The 26,533-nt window shown below is 39.7% G+C and overlaps 1 protein-coding gene across 1 annotated transcript; it reads right to left on the minus strand.

Moving 5' to 3' along the window:
- Nucleotides 1-13,725: 13,725 nt before the first annotated feature.
- med1 (mediator complex subunit 1) lies at nucleotides 13,726-24,860 on the minus strand. The gene is made up of 16 exons (XM_062442741.1): nucleotides 24,719-24,860; nucleotides 22,812-22,918; nucleotides 22,469-22,547; nucleotides 22,224-22,278; nucleotides 21,756-21,888; nucleotides 21,527-21,555; nucleotides 21,338-21,409; nucleotides 20,889-20,963; nucleotides 20,582-20,745; nucleotides 20,351-20,462; nucleotides 20,002-20,126; nucleotides 19,332-19,459; nucleotides 18,838-19,039; nucleotides 18,631-18,726; nucleotides 18,400-18,505; nucleotides 13,726-18,315 (listed from the first exon to the last, which is right to left on the minus strand). Exons 1-16 carry the CDS (start codon nucleotides 24,837-24,839, stop codon nucleotides 14,436-14,438), a joined length of 5,484 nt encoding a protein of 1,827 aa, XP_062298725.1. The 5' UTR covers nucleotides 24,840-24,860; the 3' UTR covers nucleotides 13,726-14,435.
- Between the last annotated feature and the right edge of the window lie 1,673 nt (nucleotides 24,861-26,533).

Consider the following 26,533-nt stretch of genomic DNA (forward strand, 5'->3'; position numbering starts at 1 on the left):
ACAGAGTAATGAAGAAACTATGCACACAGAGGTTAAAGCATCGCCACAGGCTCTCATCCACGGAGGTAGGGCTAAGTCATCTTTCTTTGGCTGCATCCATTTGGGAACTTGAATTTTTAAGTGAGATAATTCCGTCGAGAACGTGCCTCTTGTTTTCGGGTTTAGCACTCAAATGAGCGAGACCTGTAAATTAGGCTTTATGTTCGGTGGGAGAAAATATCCACAGGAAGCTGCTTGGTTATTATATTTCTCTCTCCGTCTATCTCTCTCATCCACCGGCCGGTTTGCGTCTCCTCGCGCGCACACACGCGCTCCACAACTACTTCCATTTCGCCAAGTGCTCGGCGCGTCCTGATTGGTCCAGACGCCTTAAAATACGCCAAAAAGGAACCGCTGGAACTGGATCAGTATTGGCTCAGAGATGATGACGTCCGCAGAGGTGGGCGGCAAGTTGTAGGTGGACCAACTGTGGGCAGATGAGACGTGTGAAACTATACTAATGCTGCTTTGTTTACGTCTTAGATATTTGATAATAAGTTACACAATAATTAGTTAGGAGAAGATCAATCACAGTCCATTCAGCCTAAGTTAATATCAGTAATAAGTAGTCTGAGTTGATAAAATCAAATCTTCTTAATTTTCTGTTATTTTACTGAATTTAATCATATCTCTCGGCTGAAGCTCAGCAAGGAAACACAGTCTTTAGAAGCACAAAGGTATGTTTTGGAAAACCATACCTGTTTGCATCTTAACTGGACTATGTCTATGATCTGGTATTACTGGCTGGATATTGTGTTCACTTGTTTGTAGTATGTGACAGTTCTCTCAGTCTGTTTATGTTGTTAGTATTTATTGATGTAACAATGTTTATGCTGCTCTCTTGGCCAAGTCTCTTTTTAAGAGTAGATTTTATTCTCAAGGAGACTTTTACCTGGTTAAATAAAGGAAAAAGAAAGCGGAAACTTAACTGTTTTTAACTCCTGGAGCTTCATAATAGCTCCAGATTAACTTAACAGTGAATTTATCCTCCATTACTTACACTGAAGCTGCTTTAGGGACAGATCTAATCATGGCCAGCATAGAAAAGAGGAATGATTTCAGTGACATGTTGCGTGTAAACTGCATGGGCTAGATAGACCTGAAAATAATATGAACCTATCCTTTAATAAAGAAGTAGATTATGTTAAAACTAAAACTTATACTTATACTTATACTTATAATATTATAAGCTAACACTGTTGGGGGGAAACAATCTGAGAGCCAGGGGGCAATGAGACAGACACAACAGTCTGCAGTGAGCCAGAAGTCCAGCACGGGTGGCTGAATCAGCACCAAGGACAGCTCCTCTCTCTGTCTCTCTCTGCCTGCCTCTCTCTGTGTGTGTGTGTGTGTGTGTGTGTGTGTGTGTGTGTGTGTGTGTGTGTGTGTGTGTGTGTGTGTGTGTGTGTGTGTGTGTGTGTGTGTGTGTTTCTCATTAATTATCAGCCTAAGCTTCCCATGTAAAACTGCTAGACTGCTCGCCTTTTTTTTGTCTCCTTATCAAGCACGCTCAGTTTTACATTGATACCCTGTGTACAGTATGAAGTGTACTGGACCACTCTGAGCTAAGTATAGAACAACAAAGGAATGGCACTGACTACTAATGATTTTCTCACCCAAGCAGATATGCAGCCTGATAAGTGAACATCTTTTAAAATTCTGCCTTTGGCACCGCATTTCATTAATATTTAGATAATATTCTCAAACAAACTAGTTCATCCTTGAGCATGGGGAAAACGGAAAACACATCTATCTATCTATCTATCTATCTATCTATCTATCTATCTATCTATCTATCTATCTATCTATCTATCTATCTATCTATCTATCTATCTATCTATCTATGCTTTTTTAACATATTGAAGTCCATTACAGAGTAGGAATTTCACAACTAAAACACCAGTAGATTTAACTTTTTCTGTTCAGCAACATATTGTCTCAGAGGCAGAGTAGGTCTGCACACTATGTCCCAATTTGTTTTCTTTTTTCTTTTTAGTGGCAGTTGTCTGAAACAACCATGGCTGGCCTTTCGTAGTTTAACAGTACACTGAAAACCCTTGCTGCCATTCTCCATCACTGAAACAAGATTTAGCTGTAGTGCAGCAGGTAATTATGCAAATAAACCACCACATTATTTTATCATAAATGTATTAAAAAGCTGATAAGGACTTCTGAAGGGCTTCTAAGTGTAATTGTGTGTGGCAGAAACAGAGCTATCAGTTTTCAAACTCAATTGCAAGTGTGTGGCCTTACATATAGTGTAAAGCTGCACATATACAATATATATTATATAGACAATATATTGTTAAAGTTGAATCAGCTATACATATTATTATTTCCTAATGCTTTAACTTGCCACAAATGGTAAAGGTTTATGTTGTTTGTCAATCTTTGTTCATTTTACATTCTGAATGCAAATTATTATTATTTGGGTACAAACCACATGAAGAATGTCAGGACTACACAAACATCAAAATGTATTTTACAACAAAACATGTAGAAGACAAATAACAGAAGAAAACATGGATATCGTTTGCTCTTATGTCATGTCCAAGCTCTAGCTGGTATCCAACTTGCAGCATCATCTTTTATTAAATGCTTTAGGGAACTTTTTTTTTACGCTCTACTTACGATACATTACCCCGCATCCGTTCACTCTCTCTCTGCGTCTTTTACACACACACACACACACACACACACACACACACACACACACACACACACACACACACACACACACACACACACACGCACGCACACACACACACACACACACACACACACACACACACACACACACACACACACACATCTATGTTTGGCAGTACTCAAAGGTGTTTCACTTTGAATACGTCTTGAATTAAAAAGGAATGTATTTGCACCAGTTACATGCAGATTTTGTAATGCACCCTGTATTTTACCTGTCTTGTTCCTCCAGTCGTTTCTCCTTCAGCTCCAGGTGTCTTTCTGCATTTCCACAACTGTCACCATTTCTTATATAGGAACAGCGTGTACGCTTATATGTATGTGATGTGGAGCTGCGAGGAATATGAGAAGAGGATTAGGGTTTTGTCTATGGTACTGTAGGCATCTGACCTGACATGACTCTAGTTAATCTCCCCATTAATTCATATTAGCATAACCCTGCTCCCCTGTATCTAGCCCCTCGTCTTCTCCTCTCGCAGTTTCAAATTTGACACTCTACACGCTCCCTCCCGTTTGCTTGTCATCACTCGTCATCTATGCCAACATTCTTTCTTATCTATATCCAGTAGAAAAAGCAGCCATCTCTTGCAGCAGGCACACTGGTGAGGCAGCTGATGTCAGCTGTTTCTCCACACAGGATGGCCAGAGGATGTAGTTTTTGCTTAGAGATGCTCTGGGTTAGAATTTGCCTGATTTGTGGTTTATCTGAAAACTGACACGTTCTCATGTGGTGCTGCTGGGCCTCAATTCACGACAGATACTCCTCAGTTATGATAGAGGAAGAGCTGTTTATAGTGACTGTCTAATAATTGTGCATTTAGTGAATCTAGCTACTGTGTGTAGAATGGTACCTAATTGTCTTAATCTTTTTGTGTACAGATGTTCGATGCTTTATTATTACCATAATCAGAAATATAATCAACAAAACATTCAATCTCTTGAGTAAGATTCTCAGTGCTTTATTATTCTTCATTATACGCATTAACTCTCCACTGAAAGGGGCATCGAAGCCATAATTAGAGGACAATGATGTGAAATTAATTTGCTAATGCAAATGAGGAAGTGCAGGGAAGTAAATGAAGTATCTGCACATTTAACTCAGGGCTCAGGGATCTTCCCTGCATGGTGCCAACAGATTTTATTAAACAAAATTACACCTGTGAATCCAGCTGGGTGACATTAAGTTGTAAAAATGTATTAGTCAGCTGCTGGCCTTGTCTATCTAAACATGTTAATGGTCTCAGATGAGAAACAGTATCTTAAAGGTAAAAAAGGGAGAGAAGTCAATTTAAAGGTAATAACTGTGGAAATAGAGACTATAATAGAAAAAAAAAGTCATTTTTACAAGTAGTACTGCAGTAATGGTTGTGGCTTTGACTCACAGAACATCTGTTTTGGGGTAAATATTTAAAAACAAGGACCCAACAATTCATCAGAGATAATGAAGAATGGATGATTTGTTTTGATACATGAAAAGGTAATATTACAGAGAAAGTATTACAAACCAGAACACTGGCAGTAAACAGGGTTGAATTTACATAATAATCATTATATCCCTAATTTTTGTATTACTCCCGGTCTTAATAAACATAGGAATCTAATATATATGCAACATAAAACAATCCATTCAACACTGAAACAAATCCATGTAATATTAAGAATACGATTATTATGGTGAAAAGTCCTTATTAGAAGTTATGATATGAAATTATTTAACGATTACAGACAAAGGTTCAACAGACCACATGTTAAATTGAAAACACATATTTCCAACTTACATATTATGTTTCATTATACAACACGGACGGACAGGCCTAAAGGGAAGAGCTTTTATAACTTCCTGGTTGTGTCTAGCTACTAGTTGCAGTGTTTGCAGGGTGGTGGGAGTGCATCCTCTCCACACATGTTTGAAGAGTGAATAATAATTTGTGCCTGGAGATTTCAACTTTCCACACACACATGTGTAAGTTGCATGAATCACAATTGGCTCAAAACTAGTCACGATATCACAAATGATAGATTTTCAATGAGCACAGAGAAACTTTCCATTTTCAGTGGCTCAATGTGTAAACAGCTGTCCAGTATCAAACTCAGAGTGAAGCTCAAACATTCAAGTGAAGTAACAATGAGCAAAACATATTTTTTGAAAGTAGGGCGACTTTATAGGTTAAACTAAGCATGCCAACTCATGATTTAACAATTCCAGTCCAGTAAATTCTTCACACAGTTGGCCACAAGAGCCAGATACTTTCAGCACCCACATTTTCCTCATGTCATGAAACCACATGGCTCAGATCATGATTATAATCATGGCTTGCTCATGGCAATGGATCCAAGTGAGTGCAGGTCTGTGCAGAATTGTGCAGGTCACTGAGGACGGTCACCAAATGTTATCTTGTCATGTGCAGCAGGGTTTAGGATGCAAATCTCTTGCTACCCAACTGAGCCTTGGAGCAGTCGGAGTTGTTAATGATTTGAGCTTCATGCCTGGTATGTAGACAAAATTTGTTTGTGATACTGTAGTTTTAGCTTGCTTATGATGGAAATGTGAAATGTTATTGAATGTGGGAACAAAAAAGGTTATAAAAAAAGCAATAAGCCCACTAGGTGTAAAAGTATGTTATTATAAGACCCTTTCCTATTTAAATGAGAAAGCTTAATTTAAAGTCTTTGATGTGATGCATATCCACAGATCAGTGATGTATCTGGGTCAAACATTAACCCACTAATTCCTGATAGGAGACAAATCTCTTTTATGATGTAACAAGCAAACGGTTGCTCATGTGCGAAACAGCCTTGTTTTTTATTTATCACTTTGAAGACTTTTTCCACTGTAAGCCCGCTCCATGTGGAATACATGGCCCACTTCTTTCTGCGTGGATTTGTTGTGTACTATATGTTTATGGTGGATTTAGCCTATGATGTTTTTTTTAATAATCTAGACGTTCACGTGCGTGTTCATGTATTTCTCTATTTTTCATGACAAGAGAGGGGAAAAAATGCACCGCGTCAGAATCGAATGCCAGTGTGAAAAGCCAGTCGCCACTGTGCAGCTGACGTAAGACTATTTCCACAAGGTTAGCTGTGAATAACGAGGTGAGCTATCACAAAAGGAAATGCGCAAGCGAGGTGTTCAGGGTATGTGAGGAGACAGTCTGGTGTAAGAGAAACATGAGCAAAGAAATAGCAAAACAGAAAAGAAAAGTCTTTAAAAAGATCCAATCCAATAAAGTTGATACCAGTAAAGTTTATCATATTTTAGAGCCAACCTTTAAACTTTAATAGATGTGGGTTGTTTTTTTTTTAAATCAGCTGAAACCCCAAAATTGCAAACAAGTACATGAAAAGTGACGTTAGACAAGATTATAAACAATATATTATGTAATATTTGAATATGACGGAGAGCAAACGTCACCTTGGTGCAATAAATGATAAGTGGACATTGGAGTTGTTTATTTATTCCTACATTTGATATGCATGCATACTCCTATCATGTGATATTTATACACCAGAACAGGCATTTAAGACCTGAGGAACAACTTACAAAATGCTGTGAAAACACAGAAATTGAACAGAAGATGTAAGTGTTACATAGACACTACAGGCACTTAAGTGTAAGTAATAAATACCTTCAGATTCAATTTTTTATTGTTTGTGTTACAGAGAGAAGCCAACAGTGAGAAACAGTGACTGGTGGAGCAAACACAGCCCAGGATTTAACCTCATTACAACCAAGTAAAATGATTATAACTTAATAACACCAAGAAATTAAATTGTCTGACTTTAATCTGATTACATGAAAATGATTCTGACCTCATTCCAGTAAGAAAACATATTATGTGCTGCCTCACACTCTAAATAACACGGATCATTACACACTCACTGAGCAGCCAGAGAAAGATGAATATACTGTAATTACCGCTTATAAGACCATGTGGTCACCACTTCACGATGTGGTACAGGGATAAAGATTCATTTTCACCAACATGAGGAAATATGAATGTACATATTAATATGTTTGAAATGAGTCAAGCAATTGTGTTGATCTTGAAAATCTGTGTAAAGCTGTTTCATGCCAGTTGAACAAAGCAAGTAAGACTAAACAGTGTTAACCTTTTTTACCAACAAAACACCTGTGAGTTGTGTCTTAAAAAGAGACAGGTAACCAAAGCAGATGATGCCAGTATCTTAAAACACGTGGAAAATACAGTCCCTCAGAATTTTTACTCTATGGAAAGTAAATGTTTGACATTTTGAGACATACACTTTAAAATTTTAAATTTATTTGCATTATTTTACAGGTCCTTTCATTTAATACCAATTTCCTGGAAATTTTCATAGTAATTTGCAGATATTTAACAGTTAATTTTACAGAAAGGGTGGTGTAATTTGGTACCAATCATATGGAAAATGGAAAAAGGTGTTAAGTTGGTATGTTCTCATTCAGTTTGGGTTCACACATATATTAATATATTAGATTATTCCTATAAAACTTAAAAACAGCATTACATCAGTGAATACAGTTATAATGCTCTTTTTCTCTCCTTGTGCAAGCTAGTTTAGTCAATATGATAGTTTAGTAGTTCTAGTTTAGAAGGAGGGTATCTGGTTTGATCGTTACTGCTTTAAGGGTTTAGGAGCAGGATGTGGATTTCAGGTCAAGGTAATGGTAAAGGTTTTGGCAAAGACTACATCCACATCTATAACCTCTCTCTCTATTGTGTTGGATGATACATTAGGCGAGGTCACTTCTGGCAACATTACGTAATTGTGTTTCACGAAGGACAAAAGTAAATAAATAATACAATAACACAACAATGATACAACAATAATAAAAATAACAATTTTCCACTACTTTAACACGTGAACACAGCAACAGCCAGGGACAACCAATCTCCACTAGCTGCCTGGCAACTTTGTGATGACAAGAGTCCAGGAAGTTGCTGCACTCAACTAAGTTTTTCATTTTTACACAAACCCAGGCTAGCTGTTTCCCCCTGTTTACAGTCTTTTTGCTAAGCTAAGCTAATCGAATACTGACTGTAGCTTCATAATTAATGTACAAACTTAAGGCCGATATCAATCTTCTCCTCTCACCCTCAGCAAGAAGTCAAATAGACATATTTCACAAAATACCCTTTAAGAGGCAAACATTCCTTCAATATGTTGTAATTTAAAGCTATACCAGCTAACAGAGGACATATTGAATTTAGATAATTTTGATGCCAATCCAATCTAAGAATTGGGCTTAATTTACGTAGTGAAAAAGAACTACACTAATAAATCAGTTTTACCGTAATTGTTTTTTTAACGTATAATACAAGTGTCAAAGCAAAACTAAAATCATTTCAGGATAAATATAACAGCATTATAGGAGATTTAATCCCATAGAGAACAATAACGTCTCTCTAAATGGAGCAGCACACTCACAACAGCCCCATAAATGTCTACAGGGGTAATACAGTGATATTTCTTCAGAGAGACACTTAAAAAAGCAGCAGCAGTGATTCTGTGAGTGAGAGGGAGAGATGGAAAGAGGGAATAATAGAAAGATAGAAGGATCAGCAGAGAGGATGGGCAGGTGGCCAGAATGACATTGGGGTTTGTGTTTGGAATGCCAAAAGGGGTTGGCACTGCCATTCGCTGACTCACACCCCAGCCCCGGAGGGATTTAAGGGACAATAGACTTCCATTTCTTTTTAATGAGCGCTACAGATTATATGCCTTACAGACATATCATCGTGCAGAAATACAGCTACTGACAGGAGAAACAAGTGGAGGACACAGGCCAAATGACCCTCTCTGGACAAAATAGCCTTTCAGTTTGTACCACCGCCCAAAATTACTTTGGAAGGTTTGTGTACTTTAAACAGCTGAGGAAATGTGTATCGTGACTTAACATGACATGTTACTTTGAACATAAAGTTACTGTAACTTAGGTTTTGTTCTATGACTGCATGAGGTTAAAAGAAAATGGTTTTCCTTCATTTAAATCAGTGGAGAATGGCTAAACTGGGAAAATATAACAGTTGCCCCTCATGCCAGTCCATTTGAGCAAACTCTATTCATTGAAGAAAGCCACAAGATGTGGCCCGAAAGCTCTGGAAAAAACAAATGGACCTTGAGATTAGAGTCTTTTAGTCGAACTGCCATTTCCAAGCTCTAGAATGAACCTCAAACTCACCATTTTCTATGTTTATTTCATTTTTCATTTATTTTGAGCAACAATCTTACATTATACAAGAAAAATGTTATAATGAATATGATGAATGAAGGGAAAAAGTTTCAGTCAAATTATGCTATTACTGTTATTTATATGTTCTGGATCAATTTTCTATTTTGACCAAATCTTGCAGTGGTTTTCAAATGAGTGGGAAAGTAAATCCTTATTGTTGACATACTATAGCCATGAACTTAGATGTACCTTCTCTTCCTTCAGTTTTGCACAAGCAAGCAATACAGTTTTACAGCTCAGTTTGCCTCAGCATAACTCCAAAGCTTGATGCAGTTAGGAAAACTTGGCTTAGCGCAGCAATTTAAAAGGATTTGCAAACACAAAAAATACACATAAGGCTGTGAAGAAAAAACAGGATTCAACTTTTTGTTTTTTTCCATTTCAAACTAGAATAATTTCAGTGAATGAAAATGCAAACTGCTGGTTAATTTCCCTTAATAAATGTAAACACACTTTTTTCATCATATGTTGCAGTAACATTTTTTTTTAAAGAAAAAGAGGGTTAAACCAAATGCAGCCTCCATTTGAGTCCATACAGCTGTCTCTTGTCAGAGCAATGATTATTTACTGGTTGAAGCTGATGTACATGACCACTTACACAAAAATACAATTTATTGGCACAGTGACACCATTGGATTTCTATTATTGTTGAGTCAAACCAAGAAAACATTATTCAATTTAAAACTCAATTTGCTCAGACAGCATCCTTCGAGTCAATGCTGATAAAATGTTCTGCTGCCGTCATGCTGTAAGCTGATGCCTTACTCCTGAGAGTATAAGCTGGAGTTTGTCTGTGGCTCTCTTGCTATAATAATATCCTTAGTTAAGGATGCAGCACTCCCAGGCTGAAAATACATCTACACTCTCTTCTCTTTCCTTTGCCTTTATTCTTACTATCTCCTCTTTCCCCCACTCCACCTTTGCCTCCTAAAGATGACTGTGTGCAGCTATAAAGCTTAACTAACTGGCAAATGACTGCCTCCTCTTGCTTGCTTATCTACAGGATAAGCTGGGAGGTTATTTTCATGCTATACAGCTCATCAACAGTCATGAACTGCAGCCCTTCCTTCTGTGCTGAAGGGGAGACAACAATTTTGCTGAACTCAACTCGCTGTCTGCATATTTTGTGTCACACATGCCTGAAATGTAATAAATCCAAACGCCATAAATGCTTAATGACTGGCGAAGCGGCCAGATAGAAAGTAACACATACACACACTATCAAGTGAAACCCACTAGCATGGCTGCAGCTCATGTTGCTGACTTTTACCCCCTCCACACAAACTGAAGACAAAAAAGAGTTCAAAACAAACCTGTGAGGCAAAACTGGACTTTGGAGCTGCCAATTTGGAAAGTCAAAGTCAACAATATAGCTGAGATAGAAGAAGATTAGAAACCAGAGGAGGAGGAATTGGTGGTTATAGAAAGTGGAACAGAATAAAGATGGAATCTAGATTTTAGTAATAAGAATAATCAGCACGTTATATTTGCATATTTTGTCTGCTGCCATAGACATTTACAACAGTAAAGAATTAACTAGAGACAAGTGTACATGCCAAATGAAAATGGACAGACAGACCAGCTACTGCAATGATAAACCATGGCAGCTTGTGGCTGATTTTAATGTCAACCAATGAGTTAAAAACAAAAGCAAAACAAGCAACGCTAGCTGCTCTGAGGCTCGATCTAGGCACAGCAAGCTAAATTGTAACATTAACATGCTAACTTGCTCATAATGACAATATTCTAACCCTCTGATGCACTAAATAACACTGAAGTACAGCTGAGGGTAGGGGAAACTTCATCTGTTTTAGGAGTATCAGGTCATAAATCAAAGTAATGGGCAAACTGAAATTTTGACATGATGATAGAGCTACAAGAAAAGTCATTGTATCACCAAAGTCATTAGAGTTTATCCTCTAAGGACCTCGAATATCTGTAGTAAATTTGACAGTAATCCATCAAGTAGTTGCTGAAACATTTCACTTGCAAAACTTGCTGGTGGTGCTATACAAAAGATCAGGGGGTCGCCAAACATTGAGATTTATCTTCTGTGGATCATGATTACCCATTTAAATTTCATGGTAAACTATCCAATAGTTGATATTCAAAATAGATATTTCAGTTTGTACCAAAGCTCAACTAAAGACCAACACTGCCATCCATTATTCTATGCTATTAGCTAAAAATCTAAAACTGACTCATTTACAGTTCTTTTATTTGTTGCTTAATGAGCACTGTCCCTGCCAAACAAATAAATAAAAAACATATGTTATAGAACTGAATTAAGCTGCAAAATAATTTTGGCCGCAGAGTAAGCTACTCTGCGATGAAATTTGAAAATGTCAGGACTTATTTTTGTGTACTGCACATTAAAGACAGTGGGTTACCCATGCTGGAAATTATTAAGACGTTTTTTAAAGCAGTATTCCTGTCAGCCAACCTGATCTGAAAGTTCTCAGTAACATCACAGACGCCTGCAGTCGGCCTCAGGCTTGTGTTTGAGAAACGATGAAAGAGTACGCGCAGGATGAAAGGATGGGAATAATGTGTGAAAATGTGAATGTGAGAAAAGGGAATGATGTGGATATATTCCAAGCTGAAGGATTGAATGTAAAGCCAAGCATGAAGTTTGAGTGGCAGGGTCGACAATGGAGAAATTAGCTGTGCTGGAGAAAAGAAAAGATCAGCAGTTTGAAAAGGTTGACAGGGAGTAGAGAGTCAAGGAGCTACTGGAGGCAGAAAAGAGGAGAGGAGCTTGCAGTCTCAGGTTTTCTTTTATTTTCCTGACATTTGACAAATTGGTTAGAAGGACCTGGCAGAAATTAGTGCACTGCCTGTAATGAAGTGTATACTTTAGTATATGAGTGTGTGCTTGTGTGCAGAAGAAAAAAGGCACTAAATAACCAATTAAAGAAATGTTAGCTCATAATAATCTAAAGAACACTTATTTCTTCCTTAAAAATTAGAAAATCCACACATTATTAATAGTTGTAGTATCTTCGATGGCCATAGACTACTTTAGCCTCAAGGCATATTCATCTAACATTCTACTGATGTGGCTGAATGAAGCAACTTTCATTTGAATAAGTAATCCTGTCTGTAATTTAGATTAGGCAGTGAGTTGCTGAGGTTGTGATGCATTATTTTAGGACTGGGTTGTACAAAAATATATAAAGTAAAAAGCAAACATGTTTTGTTTTTAAGCAAGGAGAGATCCCTAACATTTTCCTCGTTAAGTGTGTGTGTCATTTATTTACAAGGATATGTATTAGTGGCAGTAATGACATTCAGGCAACCTCCTGCAGTGTTGTTGAATAGTATTTAGCTGAATGTGACACTTTTCTGCATCCATCCTCACAGCGAGTTTGTACATATACAGTACAAAGGGTTAGGCAACCTCCCTCTGGGGCCCTTTGGGATACTGTCAGGAATGGGCACCAACCAACTATTAAGCAGCCTCTCTCAGCAAGCTGCTGCCTATTAGGAGCACACAGTTGATGATATGCTTGCGCTATTTGAGCTGTTTCTTCAAAGCAGCTGACTCCATGATAAGATTTTTTTTTTTATTATAAAGAAACTCCATTCATTTGTGTTAGCTAAGCAATTTAGCAGGGTTTTTGAGGCAAAACAGTCCAGTCAGCAGAGCTGGAGAAAAGTGAGGTGATGGGTCAGAAGATCAGCTGACTGTGAGCCTCGAAGCCACATTTGGTTTTATATGTTGTCACTTGGGACAAAGGTTAGACTGTTTTTCTTTTTTCTATACACAGCCAGATATGCTATTGATTTCCTACAATATGCTGGCATTTTATGTTCACTACAAGGCACGATGTGTTTTTGTTTGCATGAAAAAGAACAGTCATTACCCTCCAAACAAGATATTCTCTATTTATTCTTTTAGTTCTTTACAGGGCCAAGACAAAATCAATGGTTCAATCAAATCACCATTACTCTCTTCTAAAAAGGAGTCACATCAGGTTGCTTACCACACATCAATCGCATCACTTGATTATATTCAAGCTGTGACCGATGTTCCTTTGCTTCAATGTGTTTTGTTTCTCAGACCCGCAATTAACATGTCAAATAATTTTGCTGATTTTGAAAACTTGGAAAAGATGATTTGGCCTTCGAGGTCTGTTAATCATCTTGTGTTGCTTTGAAGACTCACATATCAGTGCAGATTGCAATACCTCTTTTATAATTAATACTGCTTACTAGTATCGGCAGCATATTTGAAAGTGTTTGCACCTGTGCTTTAGTTATTTTTAAATCCTTTTCAGTGTGGAAATCACATTATTTTGCCATACCCTGTTGTGTCTTAGTCTGAGAGATCAGAGAGATCCTCTCAATGGTGCATTGAGATGACTTAATTATTAATAATTCATTTTTCATTTTCACTGATGACATTCCTTGTAACTATCCTGATTGGTTTTGTGCAGCTTCTGCTGTTTACTTTCTAAGTCCTTTTGCTTTGACCCCTAGTTGCATCATAATTTCACAAATCTTCTTGTATAATACCTGTGAATAAAAGGTGTGAAAATGAATTTAACCTCTAAGCATAGCCTCTGGGAGTGTGTAAATTGTCATTGATGGTGTCTCGGAGTACCTTGTAATTTTGCCAACAGTGATGGAGCAGTCTGATACTCTACTGCCTCCTAGTGTATTATTTGTAGCTGTTCACCTGCAACAAAGACAACACTTGAAACTCTACAAAAGTTTATAAAAATACACAAAATGTGACAGAATTTTTCCAGAAGTGAAATGTTTATTTCAGGCTTCCAAAACTTCTACAGTTTAAAAAAAGTTACCAGTATGTCTCTTTTCCTCCATCATCATCATTATTATCATCATAATCTGTAGCACCTCCTCTTTACCTACACTAATTTACACAACCATTTAAAATGTATCAAAATCTACAAATTCCCAGTTGTATCTGAAAAACAAGGCAACTGAACACTGTACCCTTCTTGCTTTACAATACTTTTTAAAACATACTTATTTTGAGAACATACAATATGGTGGCATTATGGGAGGTTTTTAACAACAAAGACATGAACAGTATGACGTGGAATAAACAGAAACATTAACTGACAGCAAAGACCTTCTGACATCACGGGAAAGATAAAAACAATGTAAATTTCTCTGAAAAATATACTGTTTAAAGCCAATTCCTTAATGACGATCAAGGAAGTTGGTATTCTGAAGTGGATTAGGATGAACATGTAGCATCATATAAAACTGACATCACAATCGCCTAATATACACCGATACTCCAACAGTAAAATATGACAGTGAAATACAGCTTCAACAGGTAAATGATCACTCAAGGACCCACAATATTGTTCTGTTTCAATTTGAGTTAAATTGCTTGAGTTAAATAAATTAGAGTAAAATTGTTTGCTTAAAAGGCGTGCTTTAAAAAGGTATGCCAGTAAAATAAAGTGGGTGAATAAAATTAAAGGTTGCCAGTGAGAGCTGAGTCCATGAGGTCATCATCTTCATTTCTCATATACATCGGGCTTGGCCGGGATGGACGCTCTGAACCCAGCATGGACAGAGACGACTCTGAGGCTGAGATGGGTGACCTTGACCAGCTGTCTGCTTTTATTGGATGCGAGGAAGGACCAATGGACATGGATGACTTATTTTTCTCTTTCTCTCTGTCCCGTTCTCGGTCTCTGTCCCTCTCCCGTTCCCTCTCTTTCTGCTTCTTTTTCTCTTTCTTGTGTTTCTTGTGCTTCTCCCCTGAGCTGACGGGGATGGAGCTCATGTAGTCCTGTGGGTGAAGAGGGCGCATGGTCTGGTCGTCGTCTGAGCTTGGACTGTTTTGGTGGGACTTTTCTGCTACCGAGCTGCTGCCCGACTCGCTCTCGCTGTCATGGTTGAGCGGGGTGTATCCTGGTGAGCGGCTGTGGCTTGGTGAGGAGCGGTCATGCTTGGGAGTTGAGCCACTGAAAAGAGGGGAAGCTTTGAGGCTAGAAATTTGAGGACGCATAGACTCACCAGATCCTTCCCCAGGTTTCTGAGGGGTCACTTTGGCCTTGATGCTAGGTGAGCCTCCATCAGGTTTGCTGATGATGATTTTGGCCAGACCGGTCATGCTCACCCCTCCTGTTTTTGGATCCATCAGCTTTTTATCCCCACTGTTTCCCACTGAAACAGAAACTTTTGCTTTTCCTTCCTTATCAGACTTTTCCCGCTTGTACTCCCCACTTGAGGACGATGTGGAATGCTTGGAAGGGCCCATGTTTGAAGATCCACTGCTGGGAACACTTCCAGGAGCAGATCCAGAACCAGTTCCCCCTCCTGGTGGACCAACCTCACAACCATCCTCTCCCACCCCCCCACCACCTACGCTCTTCAGTTTGTCTATGACTGCCGTAAGAGAAGGCTTCTTGTTTCGACTGGGAGACTTTCCTTTCGCGTTGGGGTTGTTTGAATTATTTTGACCACCCCCGCTACCTCCTCCGCCTCCACCCCCTCCGCCTCCACCACTACCTCCACTTCCACTCCCTCCTCCTGCCCCTCCTCCTCCACTTCCACCTCCGCCACCCCCATACTGAGACTGGGATCCTCCAGAGAAGTTCATGGAACCAGATGAAGAGGAAGAATTCGAGGATGATGAGGAAGATGTGGAACCAGAGGAGGAGCTCCCACCCATTGGTTTCTGGGAACTAATGCCTCCACCAGAAGAAGACTTGGACCCTCCTGAACTGCCACCACCTGAGCCCATTGGTGATTTAGCCTTAGAAGAAGGGGGTGTTCCTGGAACCTGGGACTGCTGCATTTTCATAGGGGAGGACAATTTGTCACCAGAGCTACTGGAGCGGGAGTGAGAAGGGGAGATGTTGGGCTTTATGCTGGGATTCATAAGAGACCCAGAAGGCTTGCCCCCCTGAGGCTTCATTTTACTACTACTTCCCATTCCGCCTCCACTACCTCCAGGCCCAGACAGCCCATGCTTGGTGATGGGGGATGATCCCGGTTTTCCAACACCCATACCTTGGGAGGAGCCTTTCGACTGGGATGGCCCCCCTCCAACCCCTACTCCGACACTCCCTGGCTTGGAACTGTTGCCTTGTGCCATGGAGCCTTCTTTGGACTTGATCTTCCCAGAAGAGGAGGAATGAGAATGGTGGCTTTTACTGCTGCTGGTTCCACCTGCTCCTCCTGTGCTGCCTGTAGATGAGCTGCTAGAGGTGTATCCACTATGGGATGAAGTTTTCCCCCCAGTTATGGTCCCTTTTTGAATCTGAATTGTTATTTTAGGAATTCGAAGGGTGCCACCACCAGGAGGTGTTTGCGAGCGTCCTGAACTACCAGGAGACTTGGAGCCTCCTCCACTTATGCTTCCCCCAGAGCCAGAGCCACCACTAGGAGGTGTATAGGGCCGTCCACCTGAGCTATGAGAAGGGGACTTGCCATCAGGGTCCAGCTTTTTGCGTTTGGGTGGCTTCTCTTTAGACTTTCCCTCACTGGATGGAGTCCTGCTACGTTTGACCTGTTTGCCCTCTGTTGAAATACTTCCCATTCCAGAGCTGCTTCCTCCGCTTCCCCCATTTTCATCCTTTGGCCGCATGAGTCCTTGTTGCTGTTTCACTTTGGGTTCTGCACTTTTAAAGTCACCACATGCTGCTCCCAGGCCCATCATGAGGGGGCTCTGGGAGCCTCCACCATGTGTGTCTCCCAAATCAGGAGCTTGCCCCAGAAGCGGTTTACCACCACCGCTGTTGCCCCCAAAAACAATCCCCATATCAAAAGGGTCCTTCAATGAGGGCTCTGGGGTGCTCTGCCCATGTGGAGTGGGATTCTGAGGTGTACCTGATGGGGTATTCTGTTGGCTACTTCCGCCAAAACCCTTGACTAGGTCCATGTCTCCATCTGCACTTGGAGAACTGTCATCAAAGTAGCTCTGAGGGAAGCCATGACCTGAAGTAAGGAGGTCAGGATTGAAGTCAGCAGCATCAGGGAAGAAGTTAGTAGAAGAGGAATCACTGGTGGGTGTGGCTGCAGTTGCAGCTGCTTCAGCAATCAGTTCAGCAGCATCTGTAAAAGGATTCTCATTGCTGTTGGTATTGAAAATGTCAGCCGAGTCAAACACTGCACTGCCTTGACCTGAGCTGGAGGAGTCCCGAATAGGGGTACCTAAGGGGCCTCCATCCTCTCCTCCACTGCCCATCGTGTGCTGACCATGGCTCCCACTGCTGCCTTTGCCTGTTTGCTCAGGTAAATCTGACAAGATTTCTGTGATATCCGGCACGATGCTATCAGAGCTGGAAAGGCGTACCATACGAGGTGGTACAGTACCTGGTGGTTGCTGTTGCTGCGACTGGACATGAGACTGCGAATAAGGCATACTGGGGCCAGAGGGTGGGGTTCCACATTGGCTAGGAGCAGGAGTGATGCTGTGGGGAGTGTCTAAGCCATCACCAGTCAGGTTAACATCAAAGATAGAATTTTGAGATGCATCTACATCCATAGAGAGGAGCTCACGGTGGAAATCATCCTCATGTGTGACTTGATGGTGTTGGTGGTGCGACATGGATCCCTGTTGGGATTTCATGCCTAAAGCACCACCTCCACCACCAGCAGCAGTTCCAGGCAACACCCCACCTTTTTCTGTCCCCCTTGGACGCTTTTTCTTCCCTTTTGTGCTACTTCCAGGGCATGTCCCTCCCATGCTGTCTGTGCGTGGTGAGCCAGATGAGGAATTCTGTCTCTCTAATGGACTAGAACCATACAGTGTAGCAAAATCTTGTGTGGGGTTGTCTTTCAACAAGTTCATCAGCATAGGGTGATTCTTGGTGTTGCTGGCAGGGGATGAGGTTGGGGGTGGAGTTTGGTGGGGTTGTGGTGCATTCTGGGAGCTGGGACTAGAACCTACACTTCCAGTTGTCTGTAATAGACTTGTCAGTATTGGATTCTGTGTGACTTTGCTGTAGTCATCTGTATGGCCTTGACCTGCCTGTTGTTGCTGAAGTTGTTGTTGCACCTGCTGCTGCCCAGCCATCCCACCTTGGGATAGGCATTCCCCTCCTTGGGCTTGCCTCTCTGTCCGGGATATCCCAAACAGGGAACTGATTGGACCTGGAAAATTAGGTCCCCCTGGAGGTCCTCCGCCAGTAGGTGTGCTGCCCCCTCCAAGCCCAGGCAGTCCCATAGGATTAGTTACATCGCCTGCTGCCATGTTGTAAGTGGGACTACCAGAAGGTGGCAGGTTGTTCTTCACCATGATCTCTACTGTCTGTGCAATCAGTGAGAGGGCGGGAGTGTCTGCCTGGATGGTCTCCGCTTTCCTTCTGATGGCCCGCATTGTTACAGGGATGGACATGCATCTACAAGAGGGAAGAAATGATTACCTACATTACTACTAAAAAACATAATGCCCACATTTATGCATTGACGAGGAAATAACTCACCTCTGGACCACTTTGGTAATGAATTCATCGGTGCAGATTAGAGCATCTGACAGTCCTTTATATAGCTTGCAGGATACCTGCCTGGAGTCGATCACTTCCATTACAACTACAGGAAGATGTCAGGAGGGAAAGAACACCGAATGACACAACTATGGAAAAAAATATGTTGAAGAAATATCTACTTATGCTTGATTATTGGGATTATTTTTTTTTTTACAATTGAGAGCTCACCACAGACTAATGATTCATTGACAGGATGCTGGAAAGAGACGCTGAAACTTGAGTCGGTAAGAGGGCATACTTCAAACTGCAGCAGGCCTGCGCTATCTGAGGGTACAATAGCAAAGGTGCAACATTTGTCAAAAGTAAATTAATACATCAGACACAAAAATCACCATTGACTAATCAAACACGGTGAGTCAGGAATGAGATACACACCTTCTCTAATAGAAGTACGTTTAACGCAGCTGCCAATCAAGGTGTTATAGGCCGCCTGGTGCCGTATGATATCCAACAGTAGTGGCACCTGTGCTGGGTGGCGGAAGGGGATCTTGGTCACCAATGCTCCTTGAAGAGAATGACCATCCTGCACTGGAGCATCACCATTCAGGAAGTAACAGTGCTGCTGATCTGGCAAAACCTGTAAAAGCATGACGATAGCAGTTTTCTCATATAAAAGTGATTTGTGTGGTTTATCAATTGGTGTTTGTGTTTGATGTATGTATCTTGTCCTTTTACTTATTCATTTTTTTCCCTTTTCCTGAAAATAGCTGTCTGTCATGAAGGAAGGAAAACACTGAAATCTAAAACCATGAATGTTATTTTAAAGACTAAGCGACTGAGATAATATTTGACAGATTAATTAGTAATCGAAATAATTTGTATTAGCAGTACCAGTAAAAAATACTGTGTGTGAAGGTGTGTCTGCTCACAGAATAGAAGTGCATGTTGTGTGATGGCGGTGGTGTGGTGCTCCCCTCCTCCAGGAGCTGGAGCTGGCTCTGGACGATTAACTGGTAGAGAGGAGAAAGGCTGGGGGAGCTCTCAAACACAGGGATCGCTGAGGGAAAGAAATTGAGATAGTTGAACTAACTCTATAAGTCAAATAACCATTTTCATTAAAGGTCATTTTTAGCAGTCTACAAACAGGTTGGTCTGATTTGCAGGGTGTTAAAATCACCCTGCAAATCAGAACCTGCTGGTTCCTGAAACTTACTTGAGTTAGGAAAATCAATTGATCAAATAATCTTTTAACACTGCAAATTCATTTTCTTCAGTTAAGCACATAAATAGATCACAAATTGGACGTTGAAATACTGAGTCTACAGCAGTACTGTGAGTAATAGGAAACAGTCCCCAGTTACAACTGCTCTAAGACCATGTGATGACAAATGTGAGGAGAAAAAACAAAGGGGGGGGGGGGGGGGGGGGGTGTATTTCCAGCAAATTTCAAATATCTAAGTTGGTTTTCTTATTTGTGTAAGAAAATGGAAAGGAAAAAATGTCAGATGTTATATTATTTGTATTTATTTTTTTTATGTTATGAGAAAATATAAACCATTTAAAAATCATTAAATAATTTCTGAAACCCTTGAAACTCACAAGTTGCGTTGCCCAGCCTCTGAATGAAGGAAAGTGAGAAAGGCATGGGGCGGTTCATCTTGAGGAAAAAACAAGCTGGCAGGTCCACACAGTTGGAGTTTGTGACAGTAGAAAAGGAAGGGGTCCTGCAACAGACGAAATATAAACTCATCAGCCACCTGTCTACGTCTTTAGCTACAAAATACCAACACTAAAATAACTCTCACCTGATTGCCTCATTATGTGAAAGTGTGGCATTATCTCAAATACTATGACTGCACTTAACCATATTTAATAAATCTTCAGCACACTGGTACTTTTTTTACACAAATTTAGACATTGTTCTATGCAGGATTTTAGGGGTACTTACCCCTTGTTGTCTACTGGGTGTGATCCAGTGATGAGGGGAGCAATGGGGAGCTTATAGACAGCGGAGGTTCCCTCAATTGTGACAGAAACACTGACACCAAGGGAGTGAGGCACTGCAAAGAAAATGTAAAGTGTCCACGTAGACAGAAGTTGAGTTATTTTGCAACTCAAATGACTAGTGGCTGATTCTCATCCGTATCCTTTATTTATCAATTTGTCCGCAGCAACTCACCATTGCCGTCTGTTAAATTGAGGTGTGAGCCCGTTCCCTCCTCAAATATGTCATAAGGGGAGACGTAACACTGAAGAGAAACAAGATGGCCACCACTCCTGGCTGTCAGCAGGCCCACACTGCCGTGAACAATTGTCTCTACGGTATTAGCATTGGTTGCCAACCTAAAAAACATAAATAAAAAAGCATGACTAAGAGGAATGCTAAAATCTTAAACTTATTACTTGACACTACTCGTAAAAGGGTATTTTACCAGGAGCAATGACTCCTTACATCTGTTAAAATTACTCACTCTTTTTAAACTTACCTAAACATGTGCATCATCTTGGTGAGATCAAGTTCTAGAGACTGCAGAGCTATATACATCTTGGTTTTCAATTTACTAGAGGGCAGAAATAAAATTAGATTATTAGATACAACTGACACAAAACAATAACAATCTAAAAGAAATACAGCATCGGTCTCTTTATGGGGGTTTGTGGGATTCATCATTACTGTCCTTTCCAGGCATTAATTGTGATTACACCCTCATAATGAAGTACGAATTAAACCAATATTTTCAAAAGATGGACTGAGTTCAGTTATAGTTTGGAGATATTAATTTTACTTTTTTGAAATGGTTCAATGTAACATTGTGACAAAAACTAAATATGTAGCTTCATTTTAAATCTGACATTTTAATCATTATTTTTCTGGAAACTCTCAGACTCACATTTAGGTTGGTTTCAACCGGACATGCCTACAGTTACTACTTACTTGTCTCCAGGGAGCTTGTATAGGTCTACCAGTCCTTTCAGGTGTTTGGAAAACTCTTCAAAGTTCTTCTCCCTAATGATGAGCAGGAGAAAATGTGCAGCTGGATCAGTGCACAAAAACCGAAAAAAGAAACCCTGGACCACATGGTCTATGCTGCTTATGATATTGTAGTGTGCAGTTTCTACTCACCTTAGATGCTGACTCAGCTCAGGGCAACTCTGTGATCAACATATTGAGAAAAGATATAATACATTTCTGTAACAAAATATTTTCCAAAACATGTTATTATAGAATAATTGAATTGTGTGAAAGTGGGGAATCAACAAGATTTAGAAAGTCAGTCATAACATAAATCAAAGGAGTGAAAGACAGTTTTCAGATTTTTTGTCTCAACTTGAGGTATCGAAGTCATACTGACCGTAGGGTTTTCTCCTTGATGAGCCACTTTGACATCCATTAACTGGCCAGCAGTGTCCAGCTGCACCTCCACATAAAACATGTCCGATGTGATGTAGCATTCGGTCCCTGATGGGCTGAGGTGGGAACCCAGCCTGCCCAAACAAGACAAAAAATCATCACTTCAATATGGCTTCTGCACAAATTATTAGCAGTATATAGAATTTGCCTGACTCCACTAGATAATTAATAGAAAATCAGAAGAGTAAAAACAACTTAATGTTTTGTGGGTAGCACGCTCAGCTATTCAGGAAAAGCAGAAGGGTGTTTCATTCCCAATCATAGTGCAATTTTAAAAAGCAAAACACATGAGTTATGAACACCTTTCATTCTCCACTCTCCTCTATTTCTTGTGCTCTAGGCGAACTTGTGAATCAGTCATATTTGGAAGAGATGAAGTAAAAACCACAGCAAAATGGTGAAAACTCACATGTGTTGTCGAGCGATGGATTCAAGACGATCTGTCATGGAAGGCAGAGATGAGACTGAAAGAGAAGGGCAGAGAACAGGTAATTGGAAACATCATATAATGTGACTAGGTGCATATGTTATTCTCAAATTAAACACAGTTTTGGTTTTCCTTAAATTATCCAATGATGGAAAGAAACATGATCTAATGGAAAACCGTTGGCCTGCTCTCCCTTGTCTTTCTGTCCTACGATTTGACAGTCTCACCTTTCAGCGCTCTCTGCAGGGTCTCGAGGCAGGTGAGCAGGAGCTGGTGACCTGCTGCATTCATCATACCGCGTTTCTCCTGGAACACAGTGTGCAGAAAAACAGAAAGTAAGAAAATCGCTGAGTAAAGAGACTTTAGTTATGCTAATGTTTTTACTGGCTTAGTCAGCGCAATAGGTCAGATATTTAAATGTCACTACTGTAGTTTCACTGGCCCTACTTGTTTGTACAAATAGAGGTTAATTTCTATTCTTGTGGGTAAATAGATAGTAACAGAGTTCAGGTTTGCACTGCTGCTTTGTGAATAAAAGTGTACATTTCTGTCATATAACAGATGTCTCACCATGGCCTGACGCACAACTTTGCTGGTCTCCTGCCATGGTCGTGAAGCATTATGTTTGGCATGAAGCTTCTCCAGCAAAGCAGCCATGCGACTCTGCTTCTCTGCTTCTGAAAAAAAAAACACATACAAAAAAAAAAAAAAAATGCACCAGTGTTTCTCTGTGATCCCCATGAAAACAGTTCACATTCCTGTCTCAGCTAATTTTCTGTTAAAAAATTGGGTTTGGGGCATCGTTAGCACTTGCCATGATAACAATCAGCAAAAACACAGAATTTAACTAACTGCGTCACAATATATCCCAAAAACACATGTGCAAATCAGATCACACATCACTGTCAATCTAATCAAAAACATGTTGTTTTTATTATGTTTTGTAATCATAACATCATCAAATGTTGAATGATAGGGAAAAAACTGACATGTTACTTTAAATACCTATAGTGGATGGTTATTTACAGTTTATACAGCCTACTCAAATATACAGTAATGAGTGAAATTTATGTATATGTATGTGTTTAGTAGGGCTGGGCAATATGGACAAAGTCAAATATCACAATATTTTTTAACCAAATACCTCGATATTGCAACAATGTTATAGAGTCGACTGTTGGTGCATTTTTACAAAAATATTTATATAAGGAGATCTTAATCATCAGTAATGTGGATATAATATTATTTATAACAGCTACAACAGTCTGGTAAGTTCAGAAAATAACTAGACTAAATCTAATCTCATGGTGCCACACCACAAGACTGAGGAACAGTTTTTACCCCTCAGCTGTTCAGGAATTGAACTCTCGGCCCCCTATCCGACTGCCCCCACCTCCACCACCCAATTAGCCTGATGACCTGTTTCTGTGTCGGAAAACTGTGTGCAGTCGCTAAATGCACTTTATACACAAGTTTTTTATGTATGTATGTATGTATGTCTGTATGTATGTATGTGTGCATGTGGGTATGTATATGTGTATATATACAGTACCAGTAAAAAGTTTGGACACACTTTCTCATTTATGTGAATGGAAAGGTGTGGACTGGTACTGTATATTTATTTATTCTTCTCTTTTATCAACTTTATTTAAGTGTGAGATGTGTGTGTGTGAGTTATGACCGAGGAGGGAGCTGTTTCATTGTATTGACCTCAATGCAATGACAATACATTCATTGCAATTCAATTCAATTCAATATCATAATATCAATATAATATCGATATAATGACCAGCCCTTGTGTTTAGATTAACATATATATATATATAATGTGTAGGTGCAGTGGATATTATAGTGTTTCAAGGGTTATTACACGGTGACTGAGGTAACTGTTCATAAAGTGACAGTTGTGTCTGGTAGTTTTGGATGATCCTACTCTGCGTATATAAAGTAAATTATCACCCGTATATAGACATAATATATTATTGTCGACTTGTTGTTTCTCTATGTATTTATCATTTTAATACGTAAACATACCTGGCCAATAAAGCTGTTCCTTATTCTAATCATCTGTCATCTTAGCGTTACTACAAATGCTTTTCCATATCGAGTAGGTGCGCATCTTGTCCAACCTCCTGTCAAAACGAGCTAAAGGTGGAGGTGTGGTGCACTTTGTCACCTTTGTGTATTACTCTGTGTCAGAGTTTATACAAAGTTGATGTTAGCTCGCTGCTTACTTCAAGGAGCTAACTTAGCTGTTATTTCATCAAAGAAACACACTGCCTAGAGCCATTGACTTGACTTTTTACGAGTGAAGGTTTTTGAGTTATCAGATAGCACAAAGACGTGTATTGCCACAAAAGACAGAAATGAGAAGCAACCTCTGGCGCTGCACAGTCAGCTAACTAAGTGTTAGCCGATGTTAGCCTGAGCTGAAGTCCAGCAGGCCAAAACTAAATAAACACGGGTCATGGTCTTACCTGTGACATCTTCGGTTTTGACCCGATCTACGTGAGTTTGGTTTCCAGCTTGTTGAACAGAGAGAGTTAGCTCTCTTGCAGGACTACCGCCCTGCATAGAAACACCAGGCCCAGCCGCCATTGTCCCCGCTACCCGTTTCGGTTTCCCAGCTTCCCCTCCCGAGCTTCCGTACTACGCCGTACCCAAATTTTAATATTGCAAAACTAAATAATAATACCAACAAGAATATATTACAAGGCTTAATGGGTAGGGTAAATAAATTATATAAGGAAAGAAGAAAAGGAGTATATAAAAAAAAAGGCTGAGCAGTTCAGACAATTATACATTTTACACATTTAAGACTTTTTGAGTATGGGATTCAGTGACATCTAGCGGTGAGTTTGCAGACTGCAGCTAACTGAATCCGACTGGGGTTTGTAGAGTGCTGAATAGTTTGTATTGTTGCATTTCATTCATAAAATAAGTAAACATAAGTTTTCTATAACAAAATGTACTTTTGTAAATGTGAGATTTTGCATGATAATGAAAACTGAACAGAAATGTTCAAAAATAAAGCATGAGTGTGATTGTTTCACCATCAATTCCACAGAAAGAGAATTAATATCAATCTCATTTTCTTGTTTTATTGTTTGGCTAGATAGCCTTAATGGAAAAGTTTGAAACAGTCATTTTGTTTGTGATCAAGTATCTTGAAGATCAGGTCCAAACTTGTTTCCACTTGATATTCGGGATAAGCCTTCCCCAGTTATGGTTTACATGGGAGTGTGACAATATTTTTAGAAATATCTGATCCTTTTTTTCCATTTTGAAGGGCTAGATAAAAATACTACATATTTAGAAAATATGTTATTTGGAATAATGTTCCAAATGAATTCTGGGTTACAGAGATTTTTCTTTCTTTTCTTTGGGGGGGGGGGGGGTCTTAAATAGATTTACAAACTAGGGAATCAACATATAAAGCAAGAGCAGTGTCAGCATGGATATACTATTGACTTAATATATTTATACACACACATAATGATGGTATATCCATCCAAAGCTGAAGGTTTAGGCACTGAAATCCCACTGACTGCAGTCAGTTTGGGAATTTGGGATTTGAAACTTTTTGAATGTGTTTAATTGCTGCTAGAATATTGTCTGAATCTTTTTTTTAAAGTGTGTTGTCATCACCCTCCTGACTTATGGACTTTAATGTGGAGAGGAGGTGGGCAACAAGTAAACGTAGGAGAGAATGGGCAGCCTTGATGAACACCACAAGATAACTGAAAGGGGATGAAGTACTGCACCATACCCCCTGAACTGGGGTCGACACCGTGTGACACTCAATGTTGCAGTTTGTGCTTGTTTGCAGGCTTGAATATGGCTCATCATTTGTAGCTTCAGAATAATACATTTATTTGGCGTATTAAAGTATGTCACACATTTAAAGAATTTCAGAAAAAAATGGGGCTATAGACAGGGTATGATTGACAGTTTGCACAATTATTCTTGATTATTTATCAACATAATTGAATGAGAAACACATCTTTTCTTTTATTCGTTCAAAACTAAAACCCAAATCACTTGACTTGGCATTGATGGGAATAAAAGACAATGCACTGATAAATACTCCAGATGGCGTACGATCTCCACAAGTAAATGATTCATGTTGTGCCAAGAGCAACTAAGAGGCAAAATCCAAAAGAAGGTTGAAATAATCGCATGAATCGACTTCAAAAGCTGAAAATATAGCACTTATATGTCAAAGTGTATACCTTCATTTATATATCAGTCACATAAAGCAATAGGAAGGTAATTAAGCACTAGGTGAAAAA

This window comes from Scomber scombrus, chromosome 21 (assembly GCF_963691925.1).
Source record: "Scomber scombrus chromosome 21, fScoSco1.1, whole genome shotgun sequence".
Lineage (NCBI taxonomy): Eukaryota > Metazoa > Chordata > Actinopteri > Scombriformes > Scombridae > Scomber > Scomber scombrus.